Consider the following 21609-nt stretch of genomic DNA (forward strand, 5'->3'; position numbering starts at 1 on the left):
ACCACGGAGCACCAATGTGCTTCTTTTTTTTTTCTTCAGTCCTCTTTCTAGGGTAGTGTTCCCTCAGCTCAGACTTTGTGGAGAGTACTTGTCTCTGCTTTCAACTCTAAACCCCAAACCAGAGCAGTAGAGAAGGGCAGCCTTGCTAAAAGTGCTCAGCAATACTGTCTCATTTATGAGGCAAAAGGGGGGCAGTCATTTATGACAATCTGGGGACATGAGGAAAGCAGACTGTCTCTGCTGAGCTGGACTGTAGCTTCCAAAGTTCAGTCATCAATATGGGGGTGTGAGGGCAGCCATACACTTCCTGAAATGACATATAAAGAGCCTCCAAGATGGGCACTGGTGGCTCACGTTTGTATCCTAGCCTCTTATCTCCAATTAACCAACAGAAACACAGAACGTAGCCTCCAGTACCTCCAGTAACAGAGTGAAAACGCTAAAGGACAGTGCCCTGGCCCTGGGTTCAATCCCCAGTACTGCCCCCTCCAAAAAAAGAGTCTCCCTACTTTCAATGACTGCAACAACAAATTTCATGTCTGTATGTATGCCTGAACTGCAAACACCTGGGGTCACACTAAGACACAAAAGAGGAGGGAAGAGAAGCAAAGAGAAAGGGGCCAAGGAGAAAACTGGCTACAGGAAAACACACAGCATTCTTTCCTGGCTGAGCCAGTGCATTCAGAAGACAGAGCATTCCATGATGCAGAGCAGTAGCATTTCATAAAAAGCCCAGGAAACCCAGAGCTCAGTGCATCTGCCGTGACTACCTGCTGTATGGAGGATCTGGAGTACCGTGAGAGACCCCATAGTCCTACCCCTCATCCTCCCCCCATCCTCCCTCATTAGCACTCACCTCAGGCTATGAAAACCTCAACTATTTCTTGAAATAACTGAGGTATTTAAAATGAAAAGTATAAAGAGGTGACTAGTTTAGAACTATGCCTCTTGACTATACCAGGGCCAAATATAGCCAATAATCATAAGGCAAAAGAGCAGACTTGCCTTTGCCTGTCCTATTTTAATCATACCATTGTCATCTATAATACAAATACATTCACATCATACATATGTACATACACAGATTCTAATTTCAAAAACAACCTACACTAAACACTCAAGGTTACATTCTATGTCTTCTCTAAGATCCCTTTTAGCCAGACTGGATTTAAGAATGAGCTTGCCATACTTGCTTGTGGATCTCCTTTCTAATGCTTAACATGGTCATTTCCTGAATAGCTTCCTCTACGCATTGGAAGAGCCTGGACAGGAGACTGTGGCACAAATTGTATAGCTGAGTGTCAGTAACTGACCTCTGAGTATCACTGTAAAGTAAAAATGGATGCATCACGGCTAAGCCAACTTCCAGTCATAAAATGCCACAATGATACCTACTCAGGAAAGTGAGCCTCCTTCACCTAGTCCTTTCTGGAAGTAGCAGGTGAGTCAGAGGTAAGGCAGGAGATAAGTCATTAAAGACGTGCCACACCCACCCAGGTGGCAGGGACAGGAACAGGTGAGTGCTTACACAGCTTGGCGCCTTCCATCATACAATATTGGCTCTTTGTAGCCAGAACAGACCCAAAAGTAAGATTCTGACTTCCCTTCCTGTCACCACCAGAGCTTTCCATAAGGACTAAGGTGCCTACCAGAATTATTTAGCTGACTCACAGAGCTTTAAACTGAAATGTGGGCAAAGAGCAGCAAGCTGTGTGGAGACCAGGCCTGGCCACAGGCATGTGCAGGTGCCGTGCAAACAATGTGAGAAGAGGAACACAGTGACTCTCTGGAGATACTAGCAAAGAGGAGATGGAGTGATGGCAAATACAGCCTATTACACCCTCTAACAAAGAGATGAGAAGCATCTTTGAAATATCACCAACTCTGAGCTGCATGAGACTCGCCACTGTCTTACAGAGAGGGAGAGGCCATTCTTGTTCAAAAGGAAAATGTAAGAGAACAAGCAAGATGTGCCACCATTGCGGCACTTAAGCTGGCCTCGGGGTTGGCATATCCTCATCCTCACTGGTAAAATCAGTCGAAGGAAGAGAACAAGATACCAATCCATGGGTTGGACTGGAACTTAAAACTATAACTGGGCTGGCCAAAGGGCATGATGGTTCAAATAATAATTCCAACATCACTGTAGTCCATTCAAGTTTAAGTGAAGCTAGTATTCAACGCCCAAAGAGCCAAATACAGGAGCCCAAGCGTTACAGAAGGTCTTCAGGCATTGGCAATACCTATTGGTGCATAGATAATAGTACCCGGGGCTCTAGAGATTATCCCCCAGTCATTCATTTATTCCTTCACTATGTGAATCCACTCTGGAACTGTGTCAGACACAAGGAATGTTAGTGATGAATAAAGACAGACCTAATGCCTGCGCCCTAGGGTTTGGACGAGCATGAATCCAAGCCAAGACTGAACAGCAGGCTGAGTCCAGAAGATGACTGCATGGGATGAAAGGAGTATTAGGCAAAGAAAACAGCGGGGATCCAAGTCCTATGAGAGAGAGAGACAGACAGACAGAGAGACAGAGAGAGACAGAGACAGAGAGAGACAGAGACAGAGAGAGACAGAGACAGAGACAGAGAGAAAGAGAGAGACTCCTTCGGGGATCTGACAGAGGACCAAGAAAAGCTTCGGTTTCTCTCAAGATATCCCTGATGCCAGAGCAACAACAAAATCCCTGGTGAGATGGCAGAGCAGCTGGGAAGAAGCCAGGTGAGGCTGAGCCTGCTGGGATGTGCTACAAGTTCTGGTCTTTATCCTAAATGCAAAGGGAGGTCCCCTTTAGCTTTCTGGAACTTATTCTGGGGTGACATGATCAGCTATGTAGTTTAAATCTCCGTCTCACCCCATCCTAATAGTCAAAGGGCAGAAGTTCAGTCTAGGCAAGATGAGCAGGGAGGGGTATGCTCGAAAAGTAGAACGATAAAGGACACGTCATGGATGGAGCCTCTGGGCTTCACTCAGGAAACCAAGAGACAGGCTTGGGCACTTCAGTGCACTCCATACATCATCTGACTGTGGGGATGAGGCCTCCGGACGCTTGCAGGCTGGTCAGGGTTGATTCTGGAGGGACAAGGTAATCCTGGTGCAATGGGCCTTGGGCATTTTGGTGGGCTATGCTTCCTACATTCTGAGTCAAGGGAAAAGAATGGGTGTACTTTTAACCCTCTCCCTAGGTGATGCTAATATAGGCCAAAGTTGGAGAACAATGAACATAATTTTTATTCAAGACAGTTAGGAACATTTCCCAACATCATTTTGATTTAATCTTCCCTATCAAGAAGAATGATCTTCAAATAGTAAGAGCATAGCAAACAGAGTCAGGAGGAAATTAAGGACCAAAAAATAGAGGTGAAGAGATAAGGATGGAAAGCTTACTGCTTTAGATGAAGTCAAGTCTCTGAGGTGAATTATGTCCTACAATATTACAACAATTTATGGCCACTAGTAGGCAAGGAGTTTTTAACTGACAGAGCAGGGTTCAAAAAGTTCTCCTCCTCACAGAAGTAAAATATGTCTTCCTACAACTCTACCCACCATCAATCTCAATTTCCTCTCCAGAATAACTATTCCACATGACTCTTGTTAAGATATTTGACAATAATGCCTTTATGACACCAAATACAATAGGTATTATATTCCCTTATTCCATATACATTATTCTGGAAATGTTTTGCTTCCAGTAATATCTAAGCTTTAACTAGTTTTTTTTTGAGTCATGGTTTGTGTCAACTTGCCTACAATTCACTAAAAACACTTAAGTCATTTTCAAAAGACTGCCTACAAAGAACTTTTCACATTTAATCCCCACCAGTGACTCAGAAAACAGAAAGGGTTCACTGAAAGTCTGATTCCTAGGCTTATTAGATCAATGGATTAGAAGAAAGCTCACCTGTCTATTGTGTACCTGAACCCTGGCAAGACATATGTCTTATAGCCATTGTAATTTAGAGATAATTAAAAGGCCTACCAGGAAGTGGTCATTAATATAGTTCATGGTAAGCTTAGAGAGAGGTATATAATGGTATTATAGTCCAATGTCTGTCCAGTTACCTTCACCAAAATCTCCAAGGACTAGAAACAATCTTCCTCCTCTCCAAAGTGAGATTTCTCTCCAAGAATTACCCCTCTTGACTTCTTTAAAAATTGGGAGGAAAATCCAATATAGTGGATGGAGAAGCTGGATGAGGAAATAATTCTATCATACAGAAAGAGGTAACCAAATAGACACAAGCATGCAGGGCTTCATCTGGACAGCTGCAAGAGAGGACAGAGGAAGCCTGTCCAGCCCCAGAGAATCAGAGTTGTTTGTGGACTGTAAGCCACAGTGTAACAGGATCACACATCAACACAACCTCGGGGACACTGCCAGGAGATCCGAAGCTAAATACAACCAGAGGACTGTGGTCGAGGTAGTGTCAGACTGATGAAGGAGGGAGGAGAGGGCAAATAGTGGGGCTCACGTGAGGAGATGACGTTGGTGAAGAAACTGCCCCCAGCTCCCATCCCTCAAGCCTTCGCAAACGACACTCCTGCTTCTCATCGGAACAAAGGCATGGATGTCCCCACTTGGCTACTGTTCTCCTTCAAGTACACAAGACGGCTCAGCTTCAGAAGTTGTTCCTTCTGTACTGTGTTCTAGGGGCCATCCCTCCACATGGGTGCCCAGATCGTCATCGTTTCCCTAAGGCCTCTAGAAGGTGATGTCCTTGAGGTCAAGGAGCCACACACCATCACGGACTCCTATTTAGTCACTGTCCTTTCCCATTGTCCTGCTACTATGATAACAGCTCCAAACACTTAACATTCTTCCTAATCCTCCCCTACCTATACCTCCGCTCCCTAACTGCTACAACTATCTTGTTAGACTTCCCTTCTCCGTGTAGTAAACCCTTCTCTTTTTTCACTCACTAAATAGAGTTCACCATCCTGACTCCTCCATTAAATCTGTATCTTAAATACTGTTAAGAACCAGTTGTTTTGAAAGCATACAAAAGAAAATCTTTATCACAATAAGAAAAGCCCTAAAAATAATCTGATGGCCATAACTGGGAATAGTACCACATAATTTTATTCCCAGAAGATTTTTACATATATTAAAGGGGGAAAAATGACATACTTTTTATTCTGAAAATGTCTATCTATTATTGTTACTTAACCTCACATGGGCAATGTACATCAACACACTGTATGATACCTCATGTCCGTCTGTGATTAAACATCAAATCACATCCTCAGAGCCTACAAGCTACCACTGCACAAACAACATCTCCCGAGTTAGTCTTGAAGTTGGACAGTTCCTTCAAAAGCAAGTGTTCTGAGCCTTGATCACAAAAGGTAAAAGATGTGATAAAGGTCCTTAGACATATGTAAATGCGAATGGTAAGCACATTTGTGTCTACATACATGCATACATATAAATGGATGCACATATACATAAAACTAAAACTATACAGAGAAGGATGGTGCTTTGGAAAAGAATTGGAGGATGAAACCAAAACCTCCTCTGGGACCGAATCTAGAGAGATGACAAATAGAACATTTTAGGGAAGAGAAGGATCAGCAGAAGCCCTTCCCCAGGAAATGGACCCTTCTGTCACAAGGAGACCTTGAGTGTGAAGTGTCAATTCTAGATAGAAGAAAATGACAGGTTCTTTTGGCAAGAGAACCAAGTTTTTCTCGTGGAGAAAGCATAATCAAGCCAGATTTCAAATAGGTTATCATTAATAATTATTGTAAATAATAAGAGAATTCCAACTGACTGAAACCCAAACAGAGCCCTTTTGAGAAGCTCATCTGTGGATGCTGTAAGCAAGTGAAGCAACACAACCCCTCCTCACCAGCTTACCACAAGAGCTTAATTCTCCAAAGATGGCACAGGCTATGCCAAAATTCTATTCTTCCTTGGAAGGTGGACATCACAGCTAGACAGCTGTGAAAGCCTGTTTACACACAGGGTTTGTGCTCTTTAAAGAAAATGAGGAAAGAGGTTGTGATCCGCAACTTCCTCTAAAGAGATTTCCTGCTCATGAATACATGTATAGGGCAGGGAAGAATTTACCTAAAGAGATTTCCTGCTCATGAATACATGCGCCTGGCCAGGGAAAACTGACCTGGATCTGCTGCCTAAAGGATCTCAGAAGGAAGGAGATGGGGATTTCTTTCCATGGACTCCAGAAAGCCAAACAAAGCACCACCGAAGTGCTTCTAACCTCAGCTCTTACGTGGCCTCCCTTCGTAATGGGACCACCATGACTGTGAAGGCCGGGCCCTCCTGTGCTTCCCTCTGCCCTCCCAGACTGATGGATGCTTCCTGTTCCACAGTCCCTGAGCCCCTCTTGGGTTCCTTCTCCCCCACACCCACGTCCACTTCACCTCCCAGCTTCTTTCACACGACCGAGCAGAAGAGGAATAAATGGAGACACACCATTCTCAGCTGTGCTTTCCTCTTTCTGAGAGGAAAAGGTTTCAGGATGACCACGGGGGCGTTGAGCCCCCATGCATGCTAATCACACTGGCCCAACTGGCCCTAGACCCTCTTCCTTTTTAAAGACTCACTCTTCACCAAGAGACTTGGTGAAGTTACTTGGTGAAGTGACTTTGGATTCAGCCAAAGTAACTGCTAGCAAGCTATTTTTCTCAGATCTGCCTAATAATATGAACTTGGAAACATGCTCATATATGTGTAATTTAGTCACTAAAATTATTTGAAAGCAAAACTCAATACTCCTGAGATATCTCTCTTTAGGAAAATACAGTCTCTGAGGATCCTCATCTCCAAGGGAGAGAAGTAAAAGGAAGTATTCCCTGAGGACTTAGCTTGAAGATGACCCGCTACAAAGAACCTGGAACCCACTGCCAACTATTACAGCTGTAGTGGCCTTAGCAAGTCGTTTTTCCATGAACCATTCCTTCCGCCCATAAGATATGTTGCTTTCAGGATTGTTTTTAGGCCTTAATAAAAATGTGTGTTAAGACTAGGTTGAAAGTGGTAAAGAACTGCATAAATGAACACTGTTGAGGTACAGAAATGGAGGCAAGCTCAGTTATGAAAAAATACATCCGAGTCTTCCAAGGATGCTTGGTAGTTCACAGGGCCCTGGAACTGTCTAGATCTGTCTTTCATTCCTGAAGTTAACATGAGTGTGACCTAGGGTGAGTTATTTTAACTTGTTGGTCCTCGGTGTCAATAATGTCATTTATCTCATAAAGCTGTTGTGAGAGTGCATGAGTTCAAACCATTAGAATAATGCCTGACACCTGATATACAACTGATAGCAACTCAATAAAATAAGCTTTAAAGAAACATTCGGGCTAAGAGGGAAGCCAATGACCCATTTATCTGCTCACCACCAAACCAAACATCACTAGGGCAGCAGTCACTATTCAAGGCAACAGAGACACAAAGGTGCGTGAAACAGAACCTTAGACTTTGAAGAGTTCAAAGTGAAAAAAGACAGACCTATTCTGAAGTCATTGTCATCGCCACATGAGCCATGATGTCATCATTAGAGAGTTGTACAGAGCAATATGGGGGCCTGAGTTGGCTTGAGAAGACTGGAAGGGGCTTTCTGCAGAGAAAGGGCAGTATTTAATCTCAGTTTTGAAGGAAGATAGAAATGTCTTTAGACAAAAAAGCAAGGAAAGGTGCCCAAAAGAGAGAGAACAGCACAAACACAATGGCATTCATTGAAGATCCAAAAGAACCAATGAGTGAACTTTAAATGAATTGCATGCACATTACCAAAGGAAAGCCTCCCTGCACCACGAGGGACTGTCTAGCAGACTTGTGAAAGTATCAGGAATCTAATCCTGGCCAAAGAGCCACTGAAAACGGGGACGTGAGCCAAGAAAACAAACTCTCCTATGTACTTCCTTCCATCATTCATATACAGAAAAAGCCAATTTTCACTGAATGCTTAAAAAACAAAAACCTAAAAGTTAAGAGTTGTTTTCTTTTTAAAAGAAGAAAGGAAATCACAGAAGTAAATGAGGGGAGGGGAAGCCCCTTGGCTGGCTGTAAGGGAAGTTTTATGAGCTGTTTTAGAAGTGTCCGGTCTCCCTTTCCCTGGCATCCTCTCGTTTGCTCCCTGGGAGGACTCCTCTCAGTCTTCATATCCAATCAACCTCCCCTTCCCCGAGTCTCTCTCTTGTCAACACACAGTACCACCTGCTTCCAGGCCCAAAAGTCTGTCTTCCTCTCTCTAATAGCAAGAGGGCTGCTACAACAGCTTTCTGAACATAACCCAGATTCTATTTTGACCCATTTGGGACCCACTCCTCATACGGCATGGAAACAGTTGTCCTTTAAGAATATAAACAAATAGATGATTGTCCATCCTTTGTTCCACATCCTTCAGTAGCAACCCCTGCCATCAAAAGCTCCTTCCTACAGCCTTTTAGGGCCTCCATAACCAAGCCTAGAACTATATCTGTCACTAAAGACCCCTATGAACAGAAAAGGAATCTATGTTTTTCACTCTCACTCATAACAATGGCTGACAGAGAGTAAGCGCACGTATTGATAAGGTCAGAATGAATGATTAACAGGATAGTGGTGTTTACCCCACCCTCAAAATGAGATGAATGTCCTAGACCTCCAACCCTAAGGAACTCAAGTCAGTAAAATGATTTCCAGGGGTCTCTGTCCCATCTGAAGAGTAGAATTTAAATTGTGATTGCCTTGAACACAATCTCCTAACAGAGCACACACTCTACCAACACCATTACATTCTGAATCAGAAATAGACAGTTGTGACAATCTAGAAGTTTCCTGCCAAGAGACAAGCAGCAGATGTCTGGATGATTTTTTTAAAAAAAAAAAGTTATGGAGAAAGCAACTTCCTCAGGAAGCACTGGGGAGGCCCTGGACCCTCAGGCAGAATATCAGCCATCAAAGTCTTCCACAGACTGACACCATCAGACTGGCAGTGAAGGGGACCAGCTTACCATATGGCTACAATTCTTGGCCCCAGGAATTGCAAGAGACCTTAGTTATGAAACACTAAATGTTTATGACTTCTTCAAATTTCATGTGACTCTCAGTTTTGTCTTTTTTTGTTGTTTTTTGGGGGGTACTAGGGATTGAACCCAGGATGTGGCACTTGCTAGGCAAGCACTTTGCCACTGAGCTACATCCCAGCCCTCATTTCACACTTTTAGGGGGTCTGAAGAATATCTCTGCCTTTAGTGTTGTCAAGAGAAAGATTTCTGGTAGACACCATACATACAACCATGGTCATTATCTGTTGTTCAAGAAGAGAGCTGAAGACCTCCACAGTAGCAAGCCAGGGAGAGATAGCCAGGTTCTGTTTTGTAGTCTTTGTACAGAGGATTGTTGGAACCAAATTTTAGATGTGAAATGTAAAAAAAAAAAAAAAAAAAGTTAGAAAATGCATTGAATGCTAGACTCAAGAACGTAATTTTAATCATGTATTCATGTAGCTCTTTTTTGGATAAAACCAAATGGCTTAACTTCATAGTGTTAAAGTAAAATAAGATTTCTGCTATTGCTGATTACTAGGGAACAACAGCATCCAGGGATAAGAAATTAGGAAGCACCATTCCTGCTAATAGAAAAGGTAAGCTTGTATAGATTTCTTCTTGTATAGATTTCTTCTCCTCTGAACTTTCATTAAGTTAACATTTAATGAGGCTCTCTGCTGTGCTAGACACAATAGAAAATAAATCCCTCAGAGGATTTAAAGTCTAGCAGAAAGAAAAGGCAAATACACAACAGCTAGAAAATAAAACAATCCCAACTACTATTCAGAGGCTGGACAAGCAGCCTTTGGACAAAAATCTCAGGACTATTTCCTGAAGAAGGTAACACAGTGATCTTGAAGGATGAACAAAAGCTTACCAGCAGCAGTCTGTGATAGAAAGAGAAGCCTCAGAAAGGGTACAGGGAGCAAAGATGGCTCTATAGGCTGGGACCTGGGATGTGGTGTCTGAGAGCCAGGAAGTAAAACCAACCTTTCCCATTCAACCAATTCAAGGACACCACTGCATTTCCTCCTCTGCTCCTTACATTGCCTAAAACCCAATTCTCTACATGCAATAGACTTAAAATCTTGCTTATTAAATAAACAAGAAAACAAGTAACTCCAAAACTTAAATCTGTCTACAATTTACTGACATTGCTGCTTCCCCAATTATTCTCGGATTTCTGGGTCAGCTGGGTTCCAGAAGAATCCTGTTCATCCTTGGTGTTGGGAAGGTTTGTTTTGTTGTCTCCCTAACCATCCTAGAGCACATGACCAAGAGCAGGGAACACAAGATGCAATATGTTTATATGCACACCTCCAAATTTGAAATCTTTATAAAATGCTCATGGGTCCAGTACCTTGTGGGTAAGAAGAGGAAGAGGAGGACAGTAACAATTACTGATGCATAATTCAATCCTACTGACACTATGGTCCCCAAATGAAAACACTAATATTCTTATAAAACTTCCAGGAAACTATCAGTACCTATATATAAACTCATCCATATTTTTTCCTCCCAGAAATACACACAGGGGATGCAGTCACTCATCTGCCACCAACTTGCTAGGCAGCTCCAGACAAGAAGCTCAATCTTCCTGGGTCCTCCAGCAGGGAGGAGAATGAAGAGAAGCTGATGATGGAGGACAGGCTGGGCTATGAGGGACCACATTCCTCATCTGCACCATGCTCTTCAGTCCCCCACCCATCTCACCTTCCCCAAGCCTCGCTCTATGCTCAGAGCAGGTGCACAGGGCTGCAGCGGAAAACACAGATCCTCCCCCAACTTGTCCACTGGAAGTTGAATGATAGCTAACGTACCTTTAGATTCTAAAATGTCCACTCATTCTATTTATCACCTCATCTTTAGATTTAAGCACAAAGTCTTGAGAGAAGCATCTTCTTAAGTGAAGCTAGCATCAGGTAGGTTTCAAAGGTCATTTGAAAAGCATTAGTCATTAACATAATTAGTAATTAGCTGAAGATAAGATCACAGAAATCAACATAGAAAGAACCAAGTAGTTGCCAAATCATAGAATATATATGCATGTATATATGTACATATAATTAGTTGTCCTAAGTCCACTTCAGATCATAATAAAGCACACATATATGTAAATTTCTATGCACATGCACACACACAAATGCTAAGGATTAATATTAGGAGAAAAAGACACCTATTTTAAGCGTTAACTGATGATCCAAAGTTCACAACTTTAAATTCATAGCATCTACAGCTGTATGACCATTTCATATTCATAAGTTTGTGTGAATTTCAGCTTTGCATTTTAATCATGGGATGGGTCTAATGAACAGATTAACCCTTTGAGTCTTACATAAACTTTCAAGTTGTACACAGGTTAAAACAGGGCAATTCACATAACTCTAATGTTCTTTCTCAATGCAGAGGCTTGGTTTTCTTCAGGGCTGAGATACTTTATTTTTTACCATTCTATATTACTTTTTAATATGCTTATGCAAACCTCTATTTTCAGACTAATAAGCACATCCACAGACAGTGAAACCCAGTCTATGTAAATCTCTAAGAATGCATTTATTTATATAATATGGGCAGGAGAATAGGAAAGGTAGGTCATTTCATTTATAAGTAATGATGTCTTGAGACCATAAAGGTCATCCGACCTAACCACTACAGGCAAAAATCTAACCACTGAAAAGATCTACATCGATGGCTCATTACACATTTTATTCTGACTTATTTTCCCTCTGTTCTGGTCTAACTCTAGCAATGAAAACAATTAGAGAACATACAGAATCCTTTTTAGCTTCAGTACTTTTGATCTGTGAATAAAAGATCTATAATGCTTAACACGCTCTTGTCTCCATGACCTCAAAGAAATCAAACTACTCCTAAAATAAGATCTGTTTTTGCATTAGGGTTTGGGCGGGGAAAGAGGGGGAAAAAAAGAGTTGGAGATCTTAGTGCACCAACTGTGAGTGATTAGCCTGCAATGTAATACTGATGTTAATTTTTAAGAAGAAATGTAAAGCAAGCATCTCAGTAGAATAAATATGAAAAAGGAACGTCACATGAGGAACCAGAAGTAAATGTGAATCAGAAGTGAATTCAGTCTGCCCAAAGAGCCGCTCATTGACCCTGCCTTACAACTACTAATCAGCTTTCCTGTTAGCCCTGGGCGATTTCAAGTCAACTTAATGGAATAGTTAGACATGTAAGAAGAAATGTAAGCCCAAATTGAAGTCAGTAACACTAATCTCCTAATATTGAGGGTGTGATGTTATCCTTACACCACCTGGATACAATATAGAAACTTTAACAAACATTCTCCCAGAGAGTAAGTTCTTACCAACCCCCAGTGTGCAGGCTGATACAGGCTGCAAAGTACAGCATCCATAGAAATTTCCACCACCCACTGCCCTTCCCCCCACAGAAGAGGTAAGCCCGTAGTTACTGAATATCAGAGAAATCAGTACCTCCAAGGCTCACAACAAGCCATTTAGCAGCTCCAGAGCTTTTGAAGTGAACACAGTTGCTCTCGTAACCCCCTCACCCCCAGGCCTGCCAGAGTCTGCAAGTGAAACCTAGGAGTCTGTCTTACCTGTAATCTGACTCTGTCCTTGTGGATTAAAAGGACTTGGTGCAGAGTTCAGGGAGGGCCGTGGGTTCTGAGGCGGGACACCTACTCTCATACTGGGATGAGGAATGCGCCCTAAATCACTGAGGCGGTCAGAGAACAAACTAGGTTTAGAGTCATCAAGCTTCTGTCTGTGCCCTGGAAATAGCAAATCATAAAATAAAAGCATATTAATTAGCTGAACAATTGACCATGCTAAATAGATACATACTTCGTGGTTTAAGCCAAGGGATTATCAATACAGATATTTATAACGAAGCATCTATAATAATGCCTCCCTTTATACTATAATAGAAATAATCACAATAATGCCTCATAAGCATTATCTAGTAGCAAGCTTTCCTTGTTCTTTTCTTTCAGTGGAGAGTGGAGTGTTCCAGAGGGGACTTGGAGTCAAGAGCGTAAGAGGTTTGCATGGGGTGCGTCCACAAAGCCCTCTCCTGGGAGGAGGGCAGAGAGAGTGTGCCTGGGCCAGGTTTGCATGTTTCAAGATGGAGAACCTCCATCTATGAGAGCTCAGAGCCCGTGGGTGGTAGATACACTGCCATAAGGTTGGGGCAGAGGCAAACACTCTTTCCAAAGAGAAATTTCCATGAGGATCCTAGGGACATTGACTTTTTTGTTTCCATATTACAACTACCCCTGTTCTGAAAAATGAAAACCCATGTTTTGTTTAAGAGATATGTAAGCAAGAAAGCTCAAATTCTTAAAAGTAATACGGAGATTTTGTGATAGGCCAAAGCCCCAAAGCAACAATAAGCTCTATTAAATCACAGAGAATGTCTATTTTTCTTTTAATTTAACTCTACTACTCTTATTTGATACAAGAAATTGAAAATTACTCTTTGGGGAAAATATGTGACAATTCATTATTCTTTTAATTATCTTTAAGTAGTCATACCAAGAAAAGGTTTCAATTCAACAGGTCAGTTTGTGAGAACAATGCATTTTTTTAATCTTTCAATTCCTTCAAATCTAAAACCCAAGAATATTCTGCATAATAAAGAAATGTGCACATGAAAATATACTCCAGGTACTCAGACTTCTTAAAAATCACCGAATCATTGTGTGTGTGTGTGTGTGTGTGTGTGTGTGTGTGTGTGTGTCTACTAGAATTTGACCTTGGAGCCTGGGCACTATCTCAGCTTTTTTGCTCCAGGTTACCCCTCTATGACTTGAGTCACAGCTCTATTTCCAGTTTTTTGGTGGTTACCTGGAGATAACAGTCTCACATACTTTTCTCCCTAGGCTTCAAATCACAATATTGAGCTCTCAGCCACCTGAGTAGCTGGAATAATGGGCATGAGCCAAGGGCACCCAGCACTAAATCATTCTTAACAAAGGAATATTATAGTATCTGGTGCAACCACAGGAAAGCTTCTAGCTCTGAGTGAAAGGTAGAAGAGTGTCTGGGTAACACAGGCTGTAATGAGCAGGTGTGGTGTCTAAACACAATCAGAAATATACTGGGGTACTCCTCTTCTACATTCTCTACCAATGGGGTCCTTGGGCCTGGCTCCAAGAATTCAGTAAAAACATTTAAGAGACTAGAACTGATTCAAGAGTCATGGAGATGATGGATATATTTAAGTATTAGCACTCCAGAAAAAAAATCCTAAGGGAATCAGAGTTATGAATCATAAAAGACCAAAACGTTGTATAAGGATTATTAAAAGCTTTGGAGATGTAAATTCGTCACTGCCCTGTGAGAACTCAGCACCATGCCTTGCACATCATACGGGACAAGAGCAACCCATCAGGATGGGGTTAAGTCGAACATTAGAATTTCCCAACTATAAACTGTCTTCAGAAGACAAATTCCTTATTTTATTTGCCCCAAAATGTATTTTCCTGTCTCCTTTTTCATTGCCTCCCCAGCCCAAAGAAAACAGATAGGAAGCCAAGGCTTGGTAATAGGAGCAGAGCCGTCTCCACGGCCAAACATGTTCCGACGGGCCCATTAACTGAGACTACCCATCACCCTGTGTCCTGCCAGAGCAGTCTTGGGGCATCTGCTGTACAGAGGGGGGCTGTCACCAGCAGAAAAATGACCACGAAAATCTAAGGAAATTTATTGTTCATTTATGGTTATTTTCCCCATAATTTATGTTTATCTAAATAGCAAATGGATTTTAGACCCCCTAAGACTCAAAGCAGCCCTTGGACCCCTGCTAGTAAGGTAGGTGTTCATGGATGAAGTAACTAACTAAAGCCTGTGAAGGTGGGACCCGTGTCCTCTGCTCCTCAGTAACTGACCCACTGGGGCTTGTGTTACCACACAACCCGAGTCCCCGTTGACTGAACTCTCTATTCATCATGAGGCATCATCAATGTTGGTGCTTTACCTTCCTCTCCAAGCTGCTATCGATAGCTGAAAAATATCCAGATCATACAGTGAGATAGCTAAGCACTGAGCCCAGTGAGGTACCCAGGCTGATTTTCAACAGACTAGGAATAGTAGCACGGATTCAATTACAAAGATAACAACTCATCCATTTCCATAAACAAATGGCTCTAGCCTAACTTGCCAAAATTCTATCAATACATCTTGCTGGGTCTAACTAGTTTCACAATTAGAGGATTATACAGACCTTGTAACAGATCCATAGGGCTGGTATCCACACACACACACACACACACACACACACACACACACACACACACACACAATATTGGTGGGTGTTGATTCAGCTGTAAACATTAACAAGAAATCATATAGAATTGTCCCTGGGAGTCAGTTTTTAATAGGTCATATTTTGGGAATGGCAGATTCCCCTAAGGCTAAGAGAAGGCCACATGTTCCTGCGTGGTTCTCTTGTACACTGGGACTTTATGTGGGGCATGGGTCGTAAGAAAATTTAATAGGCTTTGCCTCTGCCTTCCATAGCCTTTTCATTAGGTTTTCATGAAGACTGCAAGAGATGAGAGCTCGGTGGGGGAAAGTGGGGGTACAATTTCTATTTATTCTTAGCCTAGGGCTTTAGGCAGTGATAGGAAGTTGTAGACAAGAATAAAGGGCCTGGGGCCAGCTGCTGGTGGCTCACACCTGTAACCTTAGTTAGTTAGGTCTTAGTTAGTCAGAGGTCTCAGGTGCGAGTTCAAGGTTCAAAGCCAGCCTGGGCAGACAAATCCAAAAGACATTTTCCAATTAACCAGCAAAAAGCCACACCTGGAGGTGTGACTCAGGTGGTACAGTGCCAGCCTTGAGTGGAAAAGCCAAGCAAGAGCATAAGGCCCCGAGTTCAAACCCCAGGACTAGCCAAAAATAAAGAGGTTAACACAGAAATAAACAAACCAACATGAAAGACTTGAAATGTCATTGTGAAGGGAAAATTTTAAGAGGTGAAATATAAAATGGCTCAATGAGCTTTCAGAAATTATCTTCAAAGAAAGCTACCAAGTATCTAGAATAATTCAAGAAACATCTACCTGGATACCGATACATAAAAATATATACACTCTTCCTGGAGATGACTACTTTGTCGTAGCAACCACGGGAAACCACAATAAAACTCTTGCAATGCAATGCAAAGCGAAAGCCAAACAGGTTCTTCATCTTTCAACCACGACAAATACCTGCTACCACTAAACCACATCAGGGTAGACTTAAATGATAGGTTGGAAAAAGACGTACTGAAATCCTCAATACCTAAGCAAACTCTTCAGAAATTAAGAAAGAAAAAAAGGAAACAGTGACTTCAACCAAGGCCAAAGTACGCTACCCTGTGGTAGGAGATGCAGATCTCATTCACAAGGCCAAGGAGGAAGGAATAAAGAAAAAAAGACGGTAGGGAAACCTGTGTTACCCGTTGAGATTCTATGTAAAAGCTTAGGCCGAGATTATCTTCTCTAGACGTGCTTTCTTCTTCTAGCAGTGATCTTTTCAGATGGTATTAAAAAAAATTTCTCCTGGGGAGCTTTGAAAACTATGGATGCCCAAGCCCCACATGGGAACAATTAAATCAGAACAACTTCTAAGGGGTGGGCCTGGGGAAAAGTTCTCTTATTAAAGTTCAACATCTGATCTCATGTGCAGCAAAGGGCTGAAAAGCACTGCCCAGTCCCATCATAAATGCTACCTAGTCACACCGATGACTTCCCCCTGTCTGTGTGGAGCCCAGACTCCTGTCCTGAGTGCCGGGGTGTGTCCTACATCCCACCTGGCATTCCTGCTGGGATGCTCAAAGGCATGTCGAATACTCAAAGCACAATTCATTCTCTCCGAAATACCTTAGTACTCTCAAACAGCCCTCCAGATCAGTAAATGGTACAGGCAGCCAATGGCTTGAAGCTGAATACGCAGGCTCTTCCCCTGATTTGCCCCTAACCTCCATGTTCAATTCATTACCAAGTTTTGCCACTTCTGTGTTATCACAAATGGATCCCATTCTTTCCATTTCTCTGGGCACAACCCTAGTGCAAAAGCCTCTCTCTCCCTCTCCCTCTCTGTCTCTCTCTCTCTTCCCCCCTCTCTGCCTCTCTCTCTGAGCATTTAGTACAGTCTCCTCTGAAGTTTCCCACTTAAGAACCTTTTCATATTCCTACAATGTTCTCCCCTTGATTCTTTGCATGGTCCACTCCTTCTTAGCTCTCAGATCTAGCCAGAGTAGATGCCTACCCTGTGGAGCACGGCTATTCTTTACTTCCTTCATGGCAGCTTCCATCTGTAATTATCTCATCTATTTCGTTTCTCCCAGAAGACTGTAAAAGAGAGTTACAGACTCACAATCTAGTTCAGTACCTGCCATAAGTAGCCGTTCAATAAAAATGTATACAATGGCTGCATAAATGCATGAATGAATGGTTCTCCTCTTTCAGATAAATCTCTTGGCTGAGGGGAAAAAAAATGAGGGAACCAGGATATAATATTACATTTTCCCAACAAAACACTCCTTACATGGCACTTTTGTGAAGCCAGGAGGCAACATCTTTCTTTAATGCTTTCTATGAAACTAAACCAAAAGGCATCTGTCTCTTCAAGTGAAAGAGAAAGTTTTTGCTTTCTCAGACACTCCATTTTCTCCCACGACAGTTCTTGAGCAGGTCTGAAAGTCACTTAGAATCAGAACAAAAAGGACAGTAGATATAACTGAGACTCTCAACTTCAGGACTAAGTATTTCTTTTAGGGATGAGGACCTTGAGTTCCTAAGACAGGATATGACTTCCCCCAAAGATACCTACTTAATGGCAAGACTGGAGCGCTGGCTCTTCTGCTGCTCATCCAATGCTCTTTTCTCTCTCACTGCCAACCAACCAGCTTATTTTAGAACACAGCCACGCAGCAGAAATCATTCAGGGAAATCATGACCAAAAATAAATTCGAAATGGAAAAGAAAGAAGTCGTTTTCAGAAAAGATTTCTTTCAAAAGCTAAATGTGTTCGGGTGAATATGACTTTTGTTGCAACAAATTCAGGGAAACAAGAAGAGAGCAATGGCGAAAGGTCACAGCACTCACACATCCTCCAAGAACAGACACATGAGGGACTGCTGAGCCCGAGAACAATACCCTAGACTAACCACTCTTGATCCTTCCACACCACAGAACTGAGTAATATTGCTATTGTAACTTGGGTTTTCAAAAATCAGACGTAGAGACAAAAAACATGGTCTGTGAACTGTGGAAAGAGACTTGTCTCTGCAATGTGACCCATTTTGCTCATTTTTATAATTGATTTAAAAACATTCAACAACTTTGGAGAGCAATGTGCCCCCTATTACACACACACACACACACACACACACACACACACACACACACACACACACACACACACACACACACACACACACACACACACACCAGAACTACTATATTCCCAAAATCGCCGAATTTGCTTGGAGATGAGTGCTATAATCCCAGCTACTTGGGAGGCTGAGGCCTGAGGATGGTGGTTTAAGGTCAGCCTGGGCAGCAAAGTCTATGAGATTCCAACTCCAGTTAACCAGGACAAAAAGCCTAAGCTAGAGACATGGCTCCAGTGGTAGAGAGACAACTGTGAGCAAAAACACTGAGCCTGGAGACCCTGAGGTCAAGCCCCAGTTCTAGCGCATACCAGAAAATACAAAATGAAGTATTTCTCACAAATGTATGGTCTATGTATATTATGGCATATTACATCTGCTCCAAACTCATGTGGCTAAAGAGCCCTCTGTTGCTGATTACTAGGGCAGGACGCTGGGCAGCTCATCTTTCTATGGTATTATTTAAAATTGATATTTAAACACTCACTTGTTGTCTTAAGTATCTACTTGTACACTGACCATCATAAAGTTCCTTTTTGAATAAAATTGAGTTTAAAGATATATCTGTAATCAAGAGTTGATTTGTTAAGTATACCATCAGTATACCATGTGTGCACAATTAAGACCAGTTTGAACAGCTAAGTGTGCATTAGATATCTACACGACACGTGTGCCTCTCGCTTGCCTTCGATAGAAAAACACACTAAGTTAATGTTCTTTCCCTGGTGACATTCACAGTCAAGGGGAGGAAAAGGCCTGCCAGTAGATAAAACAAAAGGCTGTGGTGTGGTGCGCAATGATGAAAATGCTTGGCTCACAGATCAGTGGAGGACCTTAGAAGCTGTACTACCTCAAATGTTTAGGAAGTGCTGCTTTCTGTGATTCTGAAAGAAAATGGTCTTGAACTTTTAAAAGGAGTGACATGTGTGAGTTCTGTGTCCCAGTGTCTATTTGCTTCAAAATACCGCAGCAAAGTAAGAGATGAAACAAACATGAAAAAAGAATAAGATCATGGGTAAATGGGGTTGTATTAAACATCATCTCTATTGTCGTGTATTCTTGGAATTTTGTCATAAAGGATGCACTATATCATCCTTGATAAAGATGCACTGTAATCATAAGCTGCTTTCTTAAATAGCAACTCCTTCCTACAACTACTTTAAGATCATAATAAAAAAGGAAAAATAAAAAATAAAGTGGGGTGAGGAACCAAAGGGGGAGGAGCAGATGGATAAAGAGGCAAAAGGGAGGAATGCAGTTAAAGCTTCAATGTACACACTATGCAAGTAAGAAAAGTAAAGGGATGGATGGGTCAGGAGGGGTGGGTGAGCACGTTAAAAGGGGTGATAGTGTGCATCACATTCATAAATTGCTTTGGTAAATGGAAATGCCTCTGTACAATTACTTAAAGGTGAGCTTTTAAAACTAAGAAAATATGAATAGTTTCATTGATAATAAGTAAAATAGATGCAGATATTTATAATCCTAGATTGTTTACCTAAGATGAACTTTTATATCAGCAAAAAGTAATTAATTAAATTAATTAAAATGTTGTAAGTACAGAGGATTGATTTTGATAAAAAGGAAAAAGAAAATGTTGACTGAGACCATCTGCCCACCCTTGAAGGTCAGAAGACTCTAATAAGCAGAGATGGAGGGAGGAAAGTGAACTAGAAGGCACATGGCAGAAACACGATAATAAATAGCTTGTGAGACCACATGACCCCAAACATACATATATATAAATACATATGTATATATATATATATATATATATATATATATATACAATGCTAATCTAAATCACTCAATATCTCTAAGTAGATATGCTAACTCTTTTTAGCTAAGCAATACATAGGGGAATCTTCCCTTTAACAACAGATCTCTTGGCCTATAAAATAGTATTTGTCAGCCCACAAGCCTCCTCTGCTACGCTTTCAGGCATCTCTGGAAAAGAGAAGAGGTTGGGGAGGTACTCGCTAATTTTACTGTCACCAAGTACATGATGGGTTGAAATCTGGTCCAGTGTTCCAGGGCTGAAACCACAAGACCTAGCAGTCTAAGAATGCTGAGACCGTCACCCTTAGATAAAAAAAGAAGAGGAGGAGAGGATTTGCATCAAATTTGTCCTATTTCAGAGTAAATTTATTACCTGTCCACAGAGATGCTATTCCACAGCACTTCTAGATAATCTAATGTGGTCCTTTGGTTCTAATCTTTCTATCTTGATGGTAGCACAAGGAATGGAGACGGAAGAAAGGAGTTATAGAGTAGCTAGATTAATTTTATAGCCTCAACTGTCTCACAAGGTATTTATTGTCTCTGGGCACCAGTGGCTTACACCTGTAGTCCTAGCTGCTCAGGAGGCTGAGATCTGAGGTTCATGGTTCAAATCCAGCCCAGGCAGAAACATCCATGAGACTCTTATCTCTAATTAACCACATACATTAAAAAAATCCAGAAGTGGAGCTGTGGCTCAAGTGGTAAAGCAACAGTCTCAAAGAAAAAGCTCAGGGACAGCACCCAGGCCTTGAGTTCAAGCCTCAGAAGTGGCATACACAGACATTTTAAAAAAGTGGGGGGGGGGTAATTTATATTGTCAACTAGATGCAGGTAGTACACGCCTGTAATCCTAACTATTCAGGAGGCTGAGATATGAGGAGCACAGTTCAAAGCCAGGCCAGGCAGGAAAGTTTTGAGACTCTTATCATTAACACCACCAAAAATCCAGAAGTAGAGCTGTGGCTCAAGGGGTAGAGCACTAGCCTTGAGCAGAAAAAGCTAAGGGAGCCACCAGGCCCTGAGTTTAAACCCCAGTACCAACACACACACACACACACACACACACACACACACACACACACACACACACACACACACACACACACACACACACACACACACACACACACACACACACACACACACACACACACACACACACACACACACACCATGCTTCTATCCCTTGCTTCTAGCAATTCCAAAAGGGATACTTGGAATTCCACTACTGAGAAGGAACTCTGGTGTAACTTAGGCATTTTAGCCGATGACTGCCAGTGAAGCAATGTTACAGGGAGATTACACAAACTCAGTGTAAGTTCTTCCAAAGCCACGCGGAGTGGCCATCCAAATACTACTGAGGCTCTGAATTTAAAACCTTGATTTTGTGCATTTCTACATAGATGAAGAATGAAAATACGATGAACAAAAGTGAAACTCTCCTTTATGTACATCCAGATGAGTACA

The 21609-nt window shown here is 41.9% G+C and overlaps 1 protein-coding gene across 5 annotated transcripts in view; it reads right to left on the reverse strand.

The window, feature by feature from the left end:
- Window positions 1–21609, reverse strand: part of Runx2 (RUNX family transcription factor 2) — a 174768-nt gene that overhangs the window by 34411 nt on the left and 118748 nt on the right. For 3 of the 5 annotated variants that reach the window (XM_042672002.1, XM_042672000.1, XM_042671998.1), the window contains one exon: window positions 12581–12754. The exons of the other annotated variants lie outside the window; for them this stretch is intronic. In XM_042672002.1, coding sequence (XP_042527936.1) covers window positions 12581–12754 — 174 coding nt within the window. The remainder of the gene's footprint in view (window positions 1–12580; window positions 12755–21609) is intronic. 5 annotated transcript variants of the gene reach the window in all.

This window comes from Dipodomys spectabilis, unplaced genomic scaffold (genome assembly GCF_019054845.1).
Source record: "Dipodomys spectabilis isolate Male_0828 unplaced genomic scaffold, ASM1905484v1 ptg000669l, whole genome shotgun sequence".
Lineage (NCBI taxonomy): Eukaryota > Metazoa > Chordata > Mammalia > Rodentia > Heteromyidae > Dipodomys > Dipodomys spectabilis.